Source organism: Heterodontus francisci, chromosome 22 (genome assembly GCF_036365525.1).
Source record: "Heterodontus francisci isolate sHetFra1 chromosome 22, sHetFra1.hap1, whole genome shotgun sequence".
NCBI classification, from domain to species: domain Eukaryota; kingdom Metazoa; phylum Chordata; class Chondrichthyes; order Heterodontiformes; family Heterodontidae; genus Heterodontus; species Heterodontus francisci.
Window position 1 is genome coordinate 58,182,573 of NC_090392.1, and position 20,050 is coordinate 58,202,622.

A 20,050-nucleotide genomic window follows, 5' to 3' on the forward strand; every position below is an offset into this window, starting at 1 on the left:
ACAGGCCCATGCCATTTTAGAAGCCCCCTCACCTCCATTTCCACCCCACATGATTACTGTGTTACCCTTGATATATGAACCTCCAATTTCCTGATTTAAGGTGGGTCATAGCTGGGTAGGCCTTGGCACCCTCTTGTAACTATCTCAACTGACTTCATTTCATACTATTAGCTCCAGTTCCATTTAGGTTACCATTTTTGTATGACTATGGAGGGGAGGAGATTGCAGGGCAGGGTTGGAGGTGGTGGTTAGTGGAGGAGGAAGAAATAGAGGCAGCAGAGCAGATCTTGTTGCATTTAAAGGATCCTTCATTAAGCCATTCATTGGTGATTTCTAACCATTGATAATGAATAGATTAGAGAGAAAGGTGGTATTGCTGGGGAGATATTCTTATATGTTCTTGTATTGTTAGCAGATGTTTTCTAATGGTTTATTATGATTGGCTCATCTTGCACAAAGTATTGAGACTCTTAAGGCTCAGAAGCACTTTTATTAGTTATGAGTTCCATTTATAATATGCTGGATGTGCTGATAACATGCCACCCCATGCTACAATACTTCATAAAAGAAACAAAACTGGTGCAATATGCAACAACCTGAATTATACACAACATTCAACAAATTGCTGATGCCATTGATATTCTTATCAGATTTTTAAATCTGTGGCCTGATTTTTTTCTGCAGTTCCCATCGTTTTCTTCTTGGCTGTGATAAAGGTTAACAGATCATTAAATGTTACCACACCTTGCACCATCTCTCTCTTCTCACATTCGTCACTGCCATTATCTAAAACAAACAGAAAAAATAAATGTCATTTAGGTCTTCAGTAGTATACTCTTTGATGACATCATGTTGAAACTCTGTACCTTTGTAAAAGGGTATCAGAGGAACAGGAGTGAGCCATTTCGGCCCTTGAGCCTGTTCCAGCATTCAATGAGATCATGGATGATCTGTAACCTCTACCAACCTTTCTGCATACAAGTGTTTCCTCATTTCACTCCTGAAAGTTCTAATTTTTAGACAATGTCCCCTATTTTTGGGCTCCCCACCCAGCAGAAGTAGTTACTCTCTATCAACCCTATCTGAGTCCCTTAATATCTTGCAAACTTTGATAAAACCATGAATTAATCTTCTTAGTTCCAAAGAATACAATCATAATTTGTGTAACCTCTCCTCATAAATTAACTCTTGGAGTCCAGGTATCATTCTGGTAAACCTCCGTGCACTCCCTCCAAAACCAATATGTCCTTCCTAAATCGTGGTGCCCAGAAGTACTGACAATATTCCAGGCGTGGTCTAACCAGTGCTTTGTATAGCTGAAGCAAGACTTCTAGTCCCTTGTATTCAAGTCCTCAAGATTAAAGGCCAGCATTCATTTAGACTTTTTTTTCATTATTTTCTGTACCTATTCATAACATTTTAATGATTTATGTACCTGGACCACCACCTCTCTTTGGACCTCCACTGTTTCTTGCTTTTCACTATTTAGCAAATACCCTGATCTATCCTTTTTAGGTGCAAAATGGATAACCTCATTTTCCTATATTGAAATCCATTTGCCAATTTTTCCAATTCATTTAATCTATCAATATCACTTTGTAACTTTATGTTTCCATCTACACTGCTTACAATGCTACCTATCTTCGTTTCATCAGCGGATCTGGCTATGTGGCTTTCTATTTCAGCATCCAAGTCATTAATAAATAAGGTGAATAGTTGAGGCCTGAATGCATATCCTTGCAGGACCTCACTAGTCATATCCTGCCAATTCGAGTACCGGCCTTTTATCCCTACTTTCTTTCTCCTGCCACTCAGCCAATTTCCTAACCAGTCAATAATATGCCGTCATTTCCATGAGCTTCAAGTTTAGCTAACAATCTTTTATGAGGGACTTTATATAAAATGCCTCCTGGAAATCTCATTAACACTCTGCTGTCCACTGCTTTAGTCACCTCTTCAAAAAGTTCAATCAGGTTCATCAGGCATGATTTACCCTGTACAAATTCATGCTGGCTCTCTCTGATCAAGTGTTCAGTCACTCTATCCTCAATTATGAATTCTGGCAATTTCCCAACAAGAAATGTTAGGCCACCTATCCTATAATTCCCTAATTTCTCTGTCACCTTTCCTAAATAACATAGCAACAGGTGCAATTTTCTAAAATAAAAGAACAGTTCCTGAATCGCGAGATTTTTGGAAGATTATAGTTAGGGCATGTGCAATCTTCTCACCTACTTCCTTTAAAATCCTAGGATGGAATCCATCTAGTCCTGGGGATTTGTCACACTTTAATGCCTTTATTTTCTCCATTACTGTTATTTTGCTTATGCTAATTTTGATGAGTCCCTATCCCTGATTCAATATTAGTTTCTTTGGGATGTCTCATATGCTGACCTCTTCCTCAACTCTAAATACTAATGCAAAGTAATTAGTCCGCATGTCCGCCATTTACAAAATATCATTGACCATATCACCACTATCAGTTTTCAAGGGGCCCACATTTCTCCTGACCACGCTATTTTTCCTAATATTAAGTTTAAAAAAATTTTTGCATTGATTTGATATCCTTTGCAAGTTTCTTTTCATACTTCCTTTTTGAAGCTCTTACTATCTGTTTGGTCACGCATTGCTGTTCTTTGTACCTTTCCCATTCATCAGGATCTATGCTTTTTTTTTGCATTTTTGTATGTTTTTTCTTTTAGTTTTATGTTGGCTCTAATCTCTTTAGTTGTCCATAGCTATCTTTGTTGACAAGTGTAACTCTTGCCTTTTGGGGTATAAACCGGTTCTGTGTCACATTAAATTATTTTTGAATGCCTTCCACTAATCTTCTGTCATTTTACCCATTAACATATTTGCCCAGTTTACTGTGGGCAGTCTCTATCTCATCAAATTGAAGTCAGCCTTACCTAAATCTAAAATCTTAGTAGCTATTTTGCATTTCTCACATACAAACATTATATTGAATTTGATCGCATTATGATCACTATTAGATAAATGTTCGCACATCGTTAGGCTGTGAACTAAATCTGGATCATTACTCATTACTGAATCTAGTATGGCATGCGCCTTTGTGTCTAGGACATATTGCTGCAGAAAACAAACTACCACTTCACAGCTGCCAGCAACAGGCCTATACATAGATCCCTTAACAGTCTTAAATCATTTTCTATTTCTTAATTCTGCCCATAAAGTCTTGATTGCCTGTTTACTTCTCATTATTTCCTCTCTTATTACTGAAGTGATTTTCTTAGCCCGTTCTCTGCCAAGAGGATGGGTGGGTGACTTCTGCCAGTATCACTACTTTTCCCTCCAATTTTCTCTCTTCCTCAAGGTATCATTCCACATGAACTGACAAGCCTTTGGTAATTCACTCAAGTGCCTGTTCTTATATGAGCTGAACCAGTGAGTGACAGCAGACTATTTGTCAATACAGAGTGTCACAGCTGAATCTTATTTTCTTACACAACATGCATCCTTTCTAGTCGGAGTCACTGCACAGCAATCAGGAATGGGAATTCTCATCAATTTCTTTTGCTTCCCCAGTCCAGGTACACTGAGGTCAGCTATAGTACCCTGACTTCACTGAGGTCAGCTAACATAGCATAGATCAGGAACTAAACCCGTACATTTTGATGTGTATGGCTTTGTACAACACCATGAGGTGCATTTTTCCATTAAACCATTTCCGTATCAGTTTTTAACTGGCAGATGAGATCCCTTTTCTTTCTTCAGTGGCCTTCACCTCTGATCCAGAATTGGCAGTTTCCAACATATTCTAACCTTAATTCTGTCACTTTTGTCAAAGCCATTTTGTTTTTATTTTGGACTCTTGTCTAAAGAAAAATAAGCAAGAATACTATAAAAGAAATCTAAGAAAAAATCTGGAGTGGACATGTGATGGTTTCAAGAGGAAATTAATTTAACTTCTACCATAGCAGAAACTCTCAGTGATTCCACGATACCCAAATAATATTTATCATACAGAATTCAAAATGGTACTGTATCATAAGTGAAAACCAATCATGCCTTGGTAAAATACAATTTATGATGATGAATGAGAGGTTACGAGAAGCCTTATTTAGGCATTCATTTCCCCCTATACTCATATTCCAATGTTCACTCAATATTTGACTAAAGTTCAGCCATTAAAAAGTTCTATTTGAATCATTAAGAAGCCACCAAGGGAACTGGGTCACACTACGGGTTAGGATGTTTGTCACAGCTGAGCCCGGGATTAAAATCCATTCAAGACTGTTGAGTTTGAAGCTCCCAGATATAAGGTTCTTAAACTAAAACGAGTTTGGGTGGACTTATCCAAGTTACTAGTTGGTACGAATGCACAGCACAGAATTGCATATAAACCAACATTAATTGGTATTAAATTGGCAGTTTCACTCGATCATAGATTTGGGATTATGAGAAACAGAGATGGTAATTTGAAAATGGCATTATACATTTAATTAGTCCAGTACAAAAATTAGGAATAAATAATGTGAAAAAATTATTTCCAATTTGTCAATTTCATGTTTTCTTTTAAACTTTAGAAAGCCATGCAATGGATATTGTGTAAGTATACTGAGGGGTGTGGACTGCTAGCCACCTTGATCAGAAAGTTCCTAGGTTCAATCAATAGGGCTGAATTTTCGTTAGAGATTGGAAACAACAGCACAGTTTGGTTTCGGGTCAGAAACACGGCACTGGTGGGTAACTGATTAAAGTTAAAATGTCCGCGGGGAGAAGCCCTTAATTGATACGGAAATGGGTTTCCTGTTTACTTAGAGCTAGTGGGGGAAAATGGAAGTGGATCAGATGAAGTGTCGGACTGATTTAGCCTCCCCCTGGCAGCAATCACTAAGGCTGCTGTTGTCCTGAGAGAGATCTACACTTCATTCCAAAGCCTTCCACTGCACCAGAGGGAAGCAAGATGTCATAGGGGACCTGGAAGACTGGCACCCGGGGCAGGGATCCCCTTCACTTCTTTGATGCCAATCTGGATCTAATGCTGGAGGCCATGAGGGAGAGGAGGGAGGTCGTCTTCCCAAAGGATGGCAGGAGGAGGCCACCTCGTTATGCAGCGGGGTACCTCTCGGTTCATGGTCATATCTCTCCACATCCTCTTCCTCCTCTTTTCTCACCTCCTGCTCCTGGTCCTCCTTCAATTAGCTGTATCCTTCCAGGGCCTCCTCATCTTCAAGGTCCCCACCTCTCTGTGGGCCATGTTATGGACACCACAACAGACAACCACAATGACAGAGACCCTTGCAGGTGGGTATTGGAGGGAACCACCTGAACGGTCCAGGCATGAGAATTGCATCGTCAAACACTCAATGGCCTTCTCAATGGTTGTCCAACTGAGCAAGTGACATTGATTATATCGCCTCTGGGGTACCAGTAAAAAGGTCAATAGCCATCTCTTCAAGGGAGTTCCCTTGCCCCCGAGGATCCATCCACACACTTTGAGGGTTGGAGTGAAGATCTGAGGTGGCCTGGACTGGCAGAGGATGAAGGAGTCATGGCAACTGCAAGGAAAGTGAGCACATACATGGAGGAAACTTTTGTTGTGGTCGCAAACTGGTTGGATGTTGTGAGAGTCAAAGCCCTTCCTGTTGATGGATCTCACTGGCCGGTCACTGGGTGCCTTGATGCTCACATGGGTGAAATCGATGATGCCCTGTACCTGGGGAATTCAGCAATGGAGATGAAACTGAATGCCCTCTGCCCCTGTGAGGTCGTGTCTGTTGTTAGATGAATGTGCTGCCCAGCTCTGGCAAAGAGGGCATCAGTGACCAGTGAGCCAGAAGTGAAGAAGTTCAAGGCCACAGTAACTTTAACATCCACTGGCAGGCCACAGCGACTGGTTGCACAAGGTGCGAGGTCATCGGTGACAAGGGCATAGATGTCAGTGACCATCTGCTTGGAGAGTTGCAGTCTCCTGTGGCACTGGGTCTCGGTCATCTCCAGGTAGCTCCATCCTTGGCAGCTGATCCTGTGTTGAGGGTATGGCCTCCATTGCCTTCCTCTCCTGTGCCCTTCTGATGCCCAGGGTTCTGCCTTTCCTGCAGAGGGTGTTGCTTCTCATTGCCACTGGATCCAAATTCTGACAGTCATGTGCCCATTGCTCTCTTTAGGTTGTATATAAAAATGTTCAGAAAGACGAAGTTATGAAATGAAGCTTATTTACTGGACATAGAAATGCTTTTGTTCCCCTTTCATTTCCCATAAAATATTCCTTTTGGTCGGGAGGGTATAATGGTTTGACCTGCAGCGATCTGCGTACGGTTTTAATTTTAAATTTTAATTTTAATTTTAAAAGCCCATTGCCTGTAAGACAGAAGTAAATACGTTTTTAATTAGTCTAATATTTCTGCATTGACAAAGTTTTCCAACTGATAGATTTACTACACGATTTCAAGAGAATCGAATAATGGGACATCACTTTACCCCTGGCCTGAACTTCATAACCTGTGTGCTATTTAGACACATTTGTTATGCAATGATTCCTATGGCTGTATTTATAACCAGCTGAATGAAACCAGCCATGACTTACAGTGAATTTGTTCATGAACAATTAAGACAAAGTGATTCAGCGCCAAAGTCCGAGAGATTGTTCCAAGAGTGTCATTTAAATTCACCTATCAAAGAACACAAATCGTTAAACAGAGGCGGTGTATTGAGTATTATGATTCAATTTGAAGTTGTGACAAGTCAGAATCTTTTCAGCTACTTTTAGTACAAAATTAAAATGAGGAAAGGCTTCTCTTGTATTTTGTAAGCACTATTTTTCTGCAGATGATAGACTTTGCTACGTGAACTGTTAAATTAACTTATTGAGTAACAATAATATTGATAGTGAACACCCATCACAGATTTTCAACTACCTGAAAATGTAAGGATAATTGAAGGTGTATTGATTAGGTAATTGAGTTGTATAGATTGTAAGGAGAAGGGAAAACTGGACAAGAAGGTCCTCAGCTTTCCTTAGATAGAATGAATTAGAGTAGCCCAATGAAAATATACTCAGTTGAAGAAAAGGCTATGTTTTAAGTTGCCGGAGTAATAAAGCACAAAATAAAAATGGCCAATGTATTTCCTCAAAATGAATTTGTTTAGTCATTAGGCAATGTTATTTAACATTTTCAACTTGTGATTGTGTTCCTGTGCCATGCTCTAATGTGGCAGCAATAAAAAACACTCAAATATCAGGATATCAAGTAATGTGAGCCTTAGACTGCCAGCCTAGATTCAGTGGTAGCCGTCTCATGTCTTACCATGTCACAATTATGTGTGAAAGGTAAGCAAAGAAATGCAGAAAATAATTTTTAAATATTCAAACTAATATGAAGAAAGCAGCAGCAAAATTTTCCCCAAATAACTGTTTATATGCTCCACCTGGTGGAAAAATAGTAGAAATTATTTAAAAACACTAAAATAATAATGGGGCACAAACACAAATGTCTACAGGGCTGCACCTATACAACTGCTGGATCTACTCCTCAATGGTTCATCCAGTGTAGCCATCTATTATCAGAGAATAAAACTGGAGTTATCTTTGGACTATCAGTAATTTTTGTGTAAACCTATTCTAACATGGCACATAACTACGCAGATATTGAGGCAATCTCATTAATCGTTTCAAGTACCTTAATGCACAGAAAGAAACCAAAATATCTTAGATAAAAGTCAGACTCATTAATTTGTCATTCAAGAGATATATTTTCATTGAACAGCTTTGAATTGACGTTACCCTAATTTTTTTAAGAAACAGATGTCACAACTGTGTCCAGTTTTAAATCTTAATTTTATTTTCTAACCATGTCTAGTGATAGATAAGTCAGCATTAAAATGGTAGCTAATAATTATTTCAGAAAGGATCCTGATTTCCTAAATATACTGTTAGGTTAAATCAACGAAGTTCCAACCTCGCAGAGTGAACATGCGTCTTATAAGAAGAATCCCCTACCTTTTTGAACTGCTCGTAAATGATTTTAGACACTGGATCAGTGAGCTGCAGTTTTCCGTCATGAACTGATGACATAATATTTCCCAGAGTGGCTAAACCCAGTATTATGCTGCAGACAAGTAAAAAGAAAAAATTACTGTAGTGTTGTAGTGTTTTGAAATTGCAACTGCATTGTGCATTGCATTCTCTAGAGGCTGCTGTAGAACACACATGCCAGCAAAGGGAAAGTGAAACCAGGAAGAATAAAAGGAGAAGCCTTTATGTTTAGCTGCTGCAGTCTTTGTCTCTCTGTCTTTGCCTCATGGCCTATACCAAACTCGACTAAACCTCACTCAAGTCCCAGGGCATCACAATTACCCATTTACATGACTGCCAAAATATCGATCATAGTAATAGTTTGTCTACAACAGGCTTATAATTCAGAAATAATCTAGCTGTATGGAGTCACACCATGGAACTACTTAGAGTGTTAAAGGTGATTTCCAATTGGCTCTTATGGTGCTCTGTGATTAGAATTAGAACACTGGAATTGGAAAACAGCATGCAATAGAATTAATTTCATTGGGCATCTCTGGTATTTTCACAATCAACGAGTGTAATAGTTTTATTCAGTTGTATAATGGACTCCCAGGATAAATTATATGAGCATTGCTCTGTGTTTTTGCTCAAAGTTAGAAACCAGCCTCAATCTTCTATTTTGAATATGTGCTGAAGAGTTTAATTCTGGCTGCAGTCCTGCAAGCTATGTGATAAGATAGTTGTGCACAAGCTGGAGAGACAACAGACAACAACAGTCTGCAATAATAGCCTTGAGTGATTGAAAGTATTAGGAAAGATCGTCATTATCATTTTAGCAATTGCTCAGGAATGCAGAATTTTTCCCATACACATATTTTTCACCATCGAATATCTGCTAATAATATATTTATATGTAGTAAGTGCAGAGGTCGCAGTCCAGACATTATTGTCAGTGATTGACATGGAACCTGAAATTTACAAGTGGTTCTAAGTCCCATCATGAGTTTTCTACCTGAGAAAAGGTTGAAAAGGGACAAGCAGATTAGCAACTAAACATTCAACAGGAGGAACAACTTGCATTCGTATAGTGTTTTTAACCTAGTAATTTGTCCCAAGGCTGGATTTTCCTTTCAAGTCAATGCGGGCCCTTGACCCATGACCACTCATTCCCTTCCCGGCAGAAACTGCCCAGGCACCAGACTAACTGCAAATAATGCCATGAAATATCTGTTTTTATAATTATGTGTTTAAATCAGTAGGGTATTTTATGTAATTAAAATATAAGTAACCATCTCAGTTGTGTAAATAGCTGCAAAAAGCATGTTTTTTTTTTTAAAAGGAAGTTATTTTTATTTAGCAGTGAAGGGAATGCATCATTGCAGCTACAACATATTCTGTTTCGAATTCAATTATTCAATGAATATAATTCTGAACCAACACGAAATGGTGTTCTAGGTTAATGACCAATTTGAACAGATTGTAAAGTGTCTCACATGACTTATGAACCACTCTGCAGGCTCCTAATAGTTTTCTTATTGACAGTTTCCATTTGAAAAAAGATTTAAAAATAGTTGCATATAGTGATAGGGAACTGAACAAAAGATTTTAGTCCATTTGTGTGTGAATTCTATTTATATTTTTATTCATTCATGGGATGTGGGCATCGCTGGCCAGGCCAGCATTTATTGCCCATCCCCAATTGCCCTTGAGAAGGTGGCGGTGAGCTGCCTTCTTGAACTGCTGCAGTCCATGTGGGGTAGGTACACCCACAGTGCTAGCAGTTAGATACAACTGATTGGCTTGCTAGGCCATTTCAGAGGGCATGTAAGAGTCAACCACATTGCTGTGGGTCTGGAGTCACATGTAGGCCAGACCAGGTGAGGACAGCAGATTTCCTTCCCTAAAGGACATTAGTGAACCAGATGGGTTTTTACAACAATCGACAATGGTTTCACGGCCATCATTAGACTAGCTTTTTAATTCCAGATTTATTAATTAAATTCAAATTCCGCCTTCTGCTGTGGTGGGATTTGAACCCATGTCCCCAAAGCAATACCCTGGGTCTCTGGGTTACTAGTCCAGTGACAATACCACTATGCCACCACCTCCCCGCTATTCTATGTTCACATTGAATATCCTTTAGCTACGTATGTGATGCAATTAATTATTCCTTAGTATGATATTCCAACTTGCATCGTAAAATGACACTTGGGCTAGTACCTACCCACTGGAGTCAATGACCACTGCATTGTATGTGTTATTCGCTTTGAGAATCTGGATAATGTCCTGGCAGGTGATCGTGAAAAGGACAGTCAGAACTTTGGGAAGTTTCATCTCTCTGATTGGTATATTCCACCAGCTACAAAAAAAACCAAACCACAAATTAATTCAGTTTGCAAAAGACTTGAGATGAAGTACCACAACCCTTCCTGCCACCCCAATCACATCAGTCTGGTAGTCTCTGGATCGTGCTAGGATTCTTCATTATGGACATAAATATGAAGTTTTTAGTTGGGTCAGATGACTTTCTCTAAGTTTATAAGATTGACTAAAATGACCACATTTCGAACATTTAGCAGCTATTGCCATTCCTTATAATCTGATTGGCATCAGTTTTGGAACCGGGGGGATCTGTACCGATGGGACGGTCTCCACCTGAACCGATCTGGAACCAGTGTTCTAGCAAAACGGATAAATAGGGTGGTCTCTAGGACTTTAAACTAGTGACTCGGGGGGAAGGGAAAGGGAAAACAACAGGGAGTATGATGGTAAATAAAAAGGTAAGCAGCAGGTTAACGTGTGTGCAGGAGGGTTTAAGTTCAAGGCAGACGATGAAAGAAGCAGAAAGGAAGGATAACTCAGGAGTTATTATTAGAGATATTGGAAATCATGAGGGTAAGAAAGCTAGCATAAAGGCACTTTACCTGAATGCTCGTAGCATTCGTAACAAGGTTGATGAGTTAACGGCACAAATCATCGCGAATGAATATGATTTGGTAGCCATTACGGAGACATGGTTACAGGTTGGTCACGACTGGGAGTTAAATATCCAGGGGTACCAGACTATTCGGAAGGACAGACAGGAAGGTAAGGGAGGTGGTGTAGCTCTGATATTCAAGGACGACATCAGGGCGGTGCTGAGAGATGATATAGGTTCTATGGAGAATGAGGTTGAATCCATTTGGGTGGAAATTAGAAACTCTAAGAAGAAAAAGTCATTGATAGGCGTAGTCTATAGGCCACCAAATAATAACATCACATTGGGGCGGGCAATAAACAAAGAAATAACTAATGCCTGTAAAAATGGTACGGCAATTATCATGGGGGATTTTAATCTACATGTAGATTGGTCGAACCAGCTCAGTCAGGGTAGCCTTGAGGAGGAGTTCGTTGAGTGTATCCGTGATAGTTTTCTTGAACAGTATGTAATGGAACCGACGAGGGAGCAAGCTATCCTAGATCTGGTCCTGTGTAATGAGACAGGAATAATTAATGACCTCATAGTTAGGGATCCTCTTGGAAGGAGTGATCACAGTATGGTTGAATTTAGAATACAGATGGAGAGTGTGAAGATAAAATCCAATACCAGGGTCCTACGCTTGAACAAGGGGGACTACAATAGAATGAGGGAGGACTTGGCTAAAGTAGACTGGAAACAAAGATTTTATGGTGGGACAGTTGACGAGCAGTGGAGGACTTTCAAAGCAATTTTTCAAAGTGCTCAGCAAAAGTATATTCTAGTGAAAAGGAAGGACTGGAAGAAAAGGGGTAATCTGCCATGGGTGTCTAAGGAAATAAGGGAGGCTATCAAATTGAAAGAGAAGGCATACAAAGTGGCCAAAAACAGCATGAAACTAGAAGATTGGGAAAACTTTAAAGGTCAACAGAAAGCTACAAAAAGAGCTATAAAGAAAAGTAAGATAGTACATGAGAAAAAACTAGCACAGAATATAAAGACAGATAGCAAAAGTTTCAATAAATATATAAAACGAAAAAGAGTGGCTAAAGTAAACGTTGGTCCTTTAGAGGATGAGAAGGGGAATTTAGTTATGGGATATGATGAAATGGCCAAGGCATTGAACAGGTATTTTGTATCGGTCTTCACAGTGGAGGACATTAATAACATGCCAGTAATTGACAAAGAGTCGAACGTAGGTGAGGACCTGGAAACAATCATTATTACGGAAGAGGTAGTGTTGGGCAAGCTAATGCAGCTAAGGATTGATAAGTCTCCTGGCCCTGATGGAATGCATCCCAGGGTACTAAAAGAGATGGTGGGAGAAATAGCAGATGCACTGGTGGTAATTTTCCAAAATTCACTGGACTCTGGGGTAGTCCCAGTTGATTGGAAAACAGCAGATGTGACGCCACTGTTTAAAAAGGGAGGTAGACAAAAGATGGGGAATTATAGACCGGTTAGCTTAACCTCTGTAGTGGGGAAGATGCTTGAGTCTATTATCAAGGAAGAAATAGCAGGGCATCTCGATAGAAATTGTCCCGTTGGGCAAACGCAGCATGGGTTCATGAAGGGCAGGTCATGCTTGACAAATCTTTTGGAATTCTATGATGACATTATGAGCAAGGTGGACAATGGGGACCCTGTGGATGTGGTGTACCTAGATTTCCAAAAGGCCTTCGACAAGATGCCGCACAAGAGGCTGCTGCATAAGATAAGGATGCATGGTGTTAGGGGTAAAGTATTAGCATGGATAGAGGATTGGTTGACTAACAGGAAGCAGAGAGTGGGGATAAATGAGTGCAATTCTGGTTGGCAATCAGTCACTAGTGGTGTGCCTCAGGGATCGGTGTTGGGACCGCAATTATTTACAATTTATATGGATGATTTGGAGTTGGGGACCACGTGTAGGTTGTCAAAGTTTGCAGATGACACTAAGATGAGTGGCAGAGCAAAGTGTGCAGATGACTGTGAAACTTTGCAGAGGAACATAGATACATTGAGTGAGTGGGCAAAGGTCTGGCAGATGGAATACAATGTTAATAAATGTGAAGTCATTCATTTCGGTAGGAGTAACAGTAAAAAGGATTATTACTTGAATGGTTAAAAAGTTGCAGCATGCTGCTATGCAGAGGGACCTGGGTGTCCTTGTGCATGAATCGCAGAAGGTTGGTCTGCAGGTACAGCAAGTAATTAGGAAGGCAAATGGAATTTTGTCCTTCATTGCTAAAGGGATTGAGTTTAAAAGCAGAGAGGTTATGTTGCAGCTGTATAAGGTACTGGTGAGGCCGCACCTGGAGTACTGTGTGCAGTTTTGGTCTCCTTACTTGAGAAAGGATATACTGGCACTGGAGAGGGTGCAGAGGAGGTTCACTAGGTTGATTCCGGAGTTGAGGGGGTTGGCTTATGAGGAGAGACTGAGTAGATTGGGATTATATTCATTCGAATTCAGAAGAATGAGGGGGTATCTTATAGAAACATATAAAATCATGAAGGGAATAGATAAGATACAAGTAGAGAGGATGTTTCCACTGGCAGGTGAAGCTAGGACAAGAGGGCATAGCCTCAAGATTAGAGGGAGCAGATTTAGGACTGAATTAAGAAGGAACTTCTTCACCCAGAGGGTTGTTAATCTATGGAATTCCTTGCCCAGTGAAGTAGTTGACGCTTCTTCAGTAAACTTTTTAAAGCTAAGGTAGATATCTTTTTGAACAATAAAGGAATTAAGGGATACGGTGAGAGCGCGGGTAAGTGGATCGGAGTCCACGAAAAGATCAGCCATGATCTTATTGAATGGCGGAGCAGGCTCGAGGGGCCGGACAGCCTACTCCTGCTCTTAGTTCTTATGATCTTATGATTGCCACATTAGTGGAAGACATACATCTGGAAACATGGGCTGAACTACAACTGGGAAAGCTACCACTATTTTATTCAGATTGACAATTAAAATAATTTATCGATAATTTTAAGGTTGGAGGTGTTGCTTTCTGAGTTTACTTATTCCTGTGTTAGAAAATCTCTTCGCTTAAAATCATTCCCTCAAATGAGACGGAGAATCTTTTGATTACTACTACCTCAGCACATCGGAGAAGCAGTCAGTTAATCTTGATTCTGTAATGAAAACAGAACATGTTGGAAATACTCAGCAGGTCTGGCAGCATCTGTGGAGAGAGAAACAGAGTTAACATTTCAGGTCAGTGACGTTTCATCATTTTGACCTGAAACGTTAACTCTATTTCTCTGTCCAAAGATGCTGCCAGACTGCTGAGTATTTCCTGCATTTTCTGTTTTTATTTCAGAATTCCATCATTCGCAGTATTTTGCTTTTGTAACTTTGATTCTGTACCTTTCTTGGTCGCAGTCCGCACACAGAAACCCTTTCTCTTCCATCCAACTGTCACTGAGAAATTTTGACCTATATCAGCGCAGGTTAAAGAACAAATGAATAGAAATAATTAATTTTCAGAAATTCAAGATCTACATAAAGAAAGTTCAACTCTGGATGATTTGTCCATAGGCTGTAATCAGTGCACACAGTAAACTGATATCAAAAACCTTCCTAAATTTCAAAAATGTTGTCTAATTTTTTATTGAAATATTTTTGTCAGCCCTTATAACTTTTCCTTTTTACACCTTTGGTTTCATTAATGTTGTTCCATACGGTGTTGAAATTCACATTGTTAATTCAGGTTGAATATATCAAGTGGCCTCATGTGTCTTCCCACAGCTGATGGGAATGGGAGAGTGTGGCTGGGAAAAGCCGCAGCATATGGAACTGGGTCTTGGAGAACCTGATTCCCTGGAAAACAAATCGCAGGATATGTTTGCCTCCATCAAGCAAACCTGCAGCCTTGACTTGACACATAACGCGGTGATGAGCGAACAGAGCTTTAGCTAGAACTAGGCGCTCGAGAATTTCCACGGTAGGGATTTCATTCCCCTGGGCCAGGGATTGTCACAGGGTGCCAGCTTGGTTGGCAACTTACTGATGCAAAATCTTATATGGGAAACAAAAGTGTTATACACGTTCAGGGATGCAATGGGACCAGCAGTTCCAGGAGTTCAGTTCCGGAGAAGGGTCACTGACCTGAAACGTTATCTGTTTCTCTCTCCACAGATGCTGCCAGACCTGCTGAGTATTTCCAACATTTCTTGTTTTTATTTCAGATTTCCAGCATCCGCAGTGTTTTGCTTTTATTACAGGAGTGCAACAGATGGGTTACCAGAAAATCTCCTAGTGTCATTTTGCCAGGAGACTAACCTTTAAATCCTGGAAACTCCATGACAGTTCAGGACCATCAGCTACCCGAGTTGAAACGGAGTGTCAATGCACAATCTCCTACTCAAACTCCCTCTTCCCAGAAACTGAGTGACCTCTTTGCTTTTTCCTACAACCTTAAAGTTTGGTATCAACTGCACAAAAAGTTCTACTTCTCTGCTCCCATCTTGCTCATAGGCTACTCTCAGTAATGGTCCAACAGACTACGGCTGAGTGGTGATAACTCTGCGCTTGTGACTCCCTACACTTTGGACTTGTAAATACAAACAGGTCGCTTGGACAACTGTTGGTCAGGCAACTCTCTATAGAAAGTAGTGAAAAACTGTAGGGGTAGGTTCCTGCTATTTTGCTCCTGGGACAGAGTAGTTCATGCTGGGAACAAATAACAGAGATTGGTCACAGAGTATTAACTTAAATGGTCAGAAATTCAGGCAGGCTGCGTACAGGTGCACTATCTACTGCACTCCAATATTAGAATGTGTGCTTCCAACTTGTGTTACTCAAGGCTGGAAGCTCAAAATAATGAAATCTATCCTCAAGGGATGAATAATTTTAAAGAACCATTCATTTGTTCTGGATGTTCATGTAGCCTTATTGAGATAAGCATTCTTTTTGGCTTCACTTGCTGGCCGGTTAGAATAGGGGAGGGAAACGTCACTAAAATCCTACAGCAGGGCTGGCATCAGTGGAGTGGATGTGTGTGTGTGGAACAGCTCTGGATGTGTATGGAACAGCAACCAATGCACCTAGGTAAAAGGCAGGGGCATTACAAGTGTTTCTGTGTTAGGTAGATCAGTGTGAGGAGTTAATCATTTCAGTATTGTTTAATAACCTACATGTAATTTCGGACTGAGTCTGGAAGCAACACAACGCAGCGCTGCCCTTCTTTCAGATCCTTTGCCACTTTCACAGCTGCACACATGACACTACCAGAACTCCCACCTACACAACAAGAAAGATGGAAACAAAAGGTCACTCACAGGCTCATATTAGTCATACACTGAACCAGACTTTGTGGTCAGCGGAGAAGCAAGCTGCTCACAAAGATTTCACGAGCTCTGTGGCATGAATTTCCCCTTTCCCGATGTTAGATTGAATCTGGTGCCAAGTCAAGGGGATCTCCAGATGTCCAGCAACAGTGATGTCATCAAGCAGGGCAAGCAGGCAATCATATTGAAGTATTCTCACAGGCAACAAACCAGGAGGTAAAGTGAAATAAAAACAGAAAGTGCTGAAAAACCTCAGCAGGTCTGGCTGCATTTGTGGAGAGAGAAGCACAGTTAACGTTTCAGGTCAGTGACCTTTCTTCAGAACTGACAGATATAAGAAATGTAAAAGATTTTAAGCAAGTAAAGCAGGGGTGGGGCAAGAGATAACAAAAGAGAAGGTATTTATAGGAAAAGGTCACAGAATAGCTGACCAGAAGGTCATGGAACAAAGGCAAACAATATATTAATGGTGTGCTGAAAGACAAAGCATTAGTACAGATAGGGTGTTAATGGAATGAAAACTGAACAGCCACAAGCACAAACATGAAAAAAAATGGGGGAAAAACAGTGGGTAGGCACAGTAGAAACAAACTGAACAAACTAAAATAAAATAAACACAAAAAAGAAAAGAAAAAGAAAAAAATAACTGAAGATAAAATTAAATTGGGGACCCATCATGCTCTGAAATTATTGAACTCAATGTTCAGTCCGGCAGGCTGTAGCGTGCCTAATCGGCAAATGAGATGCTGTTCCTCCAGCTTGCGTTGATGTTCACTGGAACACTGCAGCAATCCCAGGACAGAAGTATGAGCATGAGAGCAGGGGGGAGTGTTAAAATGACCAGCAACCGGAAGCTCAGGGTCAAGCTTTCGGACTCAGTGGAAGTCTTCTGCAAAGCGGTCACCCAGTCTCCGTTTGGTCTCCCCATTGTAGAGGAGACCACATTGTGAGCAGCAAATACAGTATACTACATTGAAAGAAGTACAAGTAAATTGCAGCTTCACCTGAAAGGAGTTTTTGGGGCCTTGGATAGTGAGGAGAGGGGTAATTGGGCAGGTATTACACCTGCTGCGCTTGCAGGGGAAGGTGCCATGGGACAGGGATGAGGTGGTGGGGTAATGGAGGAGTGGACCAGGGTGTCGCGGAGGGAACGATCCCTTTGGAATGCTGACAGTGGAAGGGAGGGGAAGATGCGTTTGGTAGTGGTATCACGCTGGAGGTGGCGGAATAGGCAGAGGATGATCCTTGTATATGGAGGCTGATGGAGTGGAAAGTGAGGACAAGGGGAACCCTGTCGTAGTTCTGGGAGGGAGGGAAAAGGGTGAGGGTAGAGGTGCGGGAAATGGGCCGGACACGGTTGAGGACCCTGTCAACCACAGTGGGGGGAAATCCTTGGTTGAGGAAAAAGGAAGACATATCAGAAGCGCTGTCATGGAAGGTACCATCATCAGTGCAGATGCGTCATAGACGGAGAAACTGGGAGAATGGAATGGAGTCCTTACAGGAGGCAGGGTGTGAAGAAGTGTAGTTGAGGTAGCTGCGGGAGTCGGTGGGCTTATAATGAATATTAGTAGACAGCCTATCCCCAGAGATGGAGTCAGAGAAGTTGAGGAAGGGGAGGGGAGTGTCGGAGATGGACCATGTAAAGGCAAGAGAAGGGTGGAAGTTAGAAGCAAAGTTGATAAAGTTTTCCAGTTCGGGGCGGGAGCAGGAAATGGTACCGATACAGTCATCAATGTACCAGAAAAGAGTTGGGGGAGGGGGCCTGATTAGGACTGGAACAAGAAATGCTCGACATAGCCCACAAAATGCCAGGCATAACTAGGGCCCATGCGGGTACCCATAGCAACACCTTTTACTTGAAGGAAGTGAGTGGAGTTGAAGGAGAAGTTGTTCAATGTGAGAACGTTCATCCAGGCGGAGGAAGGTGGCAGTGGATTGGGACTGGTTGGGCCTCTGCTCAAGGAAGAAGCGGAGAGCCCTCAAACCGTCCTGGTGGGGGATGGAGCTGTAGAGCGATTGGATGTCCATAGTGAAGAGAAGGCGGTTGGGGCCAGGAAACTGGAAATTGTCAAAATTACGTTGGGCATCAGAAGAGTCACAGATGTGGGTGGGAAGAGACTGGACTAGGGGAGAAAAGATAGAGACAAGATAGGAAGAAATAAGTTCAGTGGGGCAGGAACAGGCTGAAACAATGGGTCTGCCGGAACAGTCCTGTTTGTGGATTTTGGGAAGGAGGTCGAAGGAAGTCTATTTACCTCCTCTCTCCTCACTATCCAAGGCCCCAAACACTCCTTTCAAATGAAGCAGCGATTTACTTGTATTTCTTTCAATGTAGTATACTGTATTTGCTGCTCATAATGTGGTCTCCTCTACATTGGGGAGACCAAACGGAGACTGGGTGACCGCTTTGCAGAAGACCTCCACTGAGTCCGAAAGCTTGGCCCTGAGCTTCCGGTTGCTGGCCATTTTAACACTCCCCCCTGCTCTCATGCTCACATCTCTGTCCTGGGATTGCTGCAGTGTTCCAGTGAACATCAACGCAAGCTGGAGGAACAGCATCTCATTTGCCGATTAGGCACGCTACAGCCTGCCAGACTGAACATTGAGTTCAATAATTTCAGAGCATGATGGGCCCCCCATTTTACTTTTATCTTCAGTTATTTTTTTTGTGTGTTTATTTTATTTTAGTTTGTTCAGTTTGTCTCTACTGTGCCTACCCACTGTTTTTTCCCCGTTTTTTTTCATGTTTGTGCTTGTGGCTGTTCAGTTTTCAGTCCATTAACACCCTATCTGTACTTATGCTTTGTCTTTCAGCACACCATTAACATATTGTTTGCCTTTGCCCCATGACCTTCTGGTCAGCTATTCTGTGACCTTGTCCTATCAATATCTTCTCTTTTGTTATCTCTTGCCCCACCCCTGCTTTACTTGCTTAAAATCTTTTACATTTCTTATATCTGTCAGTTCTGAAGAAAGGTCACTGACCTGAAACATTAACTGTGCTTCTCTCGCCTCAGCAGCTGCCAGACCTGCTGAGTTTTTCCAGCACTTTGTTTTTATTTCAGATTTCCAGCATCTGCAGTATTTTGCTTTTGTACACAGGAGGTAAAATGCACTGATTATCCTTCACATTAAATTACAGTTTACAGAGAGTGAAATAAATGATTGGGACATGCACATGAGATTAAGATAGAAGCTGAAATATCATGAACAAACTTTGTTCAACAAAAAAAAAAATATGGATTTGATCAAAATGGAGAAATTCGGCTTTCCTCAAATATAAAATTAGTTTTTCAGGGCCACTGAGGCAGTTCAGAAGTAATTTTGAAATTAGTATGCCACTAAAAACCCAGTTATACCTGATTCAATAAGGAGGAACTTTTTCAAGGGTTTTTACAGCAAGGCTAATGCCGTAAAAAGGCAAGTTCTCATTAATTCAGTGATTTCTAACTGATTGCAAACTGGGGACATCTCAGCAACACATCCTATGGAGAATAGCAGATCTTGGATTTCTGTGTTTAACTGCACATGTGCAGACTGCAGGGGCAGGATCTTCCCAGAAGGGGGAATGTTCCAACTTCCGGGTGTTTTTTGGTTGGCCAGCTTGCTAGGATGTGAGGTTGGACTTCCCCTGCAATGTTGCCAGGATGAGGCAGGCGGGGGAGGTGACCAATCAGAGCAGCTCTGCAGTGAGGTTACTTCTGCAGAAAGAGAGGTAGCTGCTGCTAAGGCAAGGGAAAGGCGAGGTCACCTCCATTTTGAGGTGCCCTGGCAGGGGTAGCAGAGAGTTTTTTTTTACCAGCAGGCAGGCCCCAGTGATTGGAGTGAGGCCTTTGGCCCTG

General features: G+C 41.3%; 2 protein-coding genes across 10 annotated transcripts in view; one reads left to right on the forward strand and one right to left on the reverse strand.

Annotated features, from left to right (window-relative positions):
* Positions 1–20,050, forward strand: part of LOC137381380 (sialic acid-binding Ig-like lectin 13) — a 213,867-nt gene that overhangs the window by 135,983 nt on the left and 57,834 nt on the right. The window lies entirely within an intron of this gene.
* LOC137381379 (cystathionine beta-synthase-like protein) overlaps positions 481–20,050 on the reverse strand; it is a 64,502-nt gene continuing 44,932 nt past the window's right edge. For all 5 annotated transcript variants that reach the window (XM_068053871.1, XM_068053875.1, XM_068053872.1 and 2 more), the window contains 6 exons: positions 16,053–16,158; positions 14,284–14,352; positions 10,206–10,340; positions 7,964–8,072; positions 6,551–6,635; positions 481–786 (listed from right to left, as the gene is read on the reverse strand). In XM_068053871.1, the coding sequence (XP_067909972.1) occupies positions 647–786; positions 6,551–6,635; positions 7,964–8,072; positions 10,206–10,340; positions 14,284–14,352; positions 16,053–16,158 (644 nt within the window). In that variant the 3' untranslated portion in view covers positions 481–646. The remainder of the gene's footprint in view (positions 787–6,550; positions 6,636–7,963; positions 8,073–10,205; positions 10,341–14,283; positions 14,353–16,052; positions 16,159–20,050) is intronic.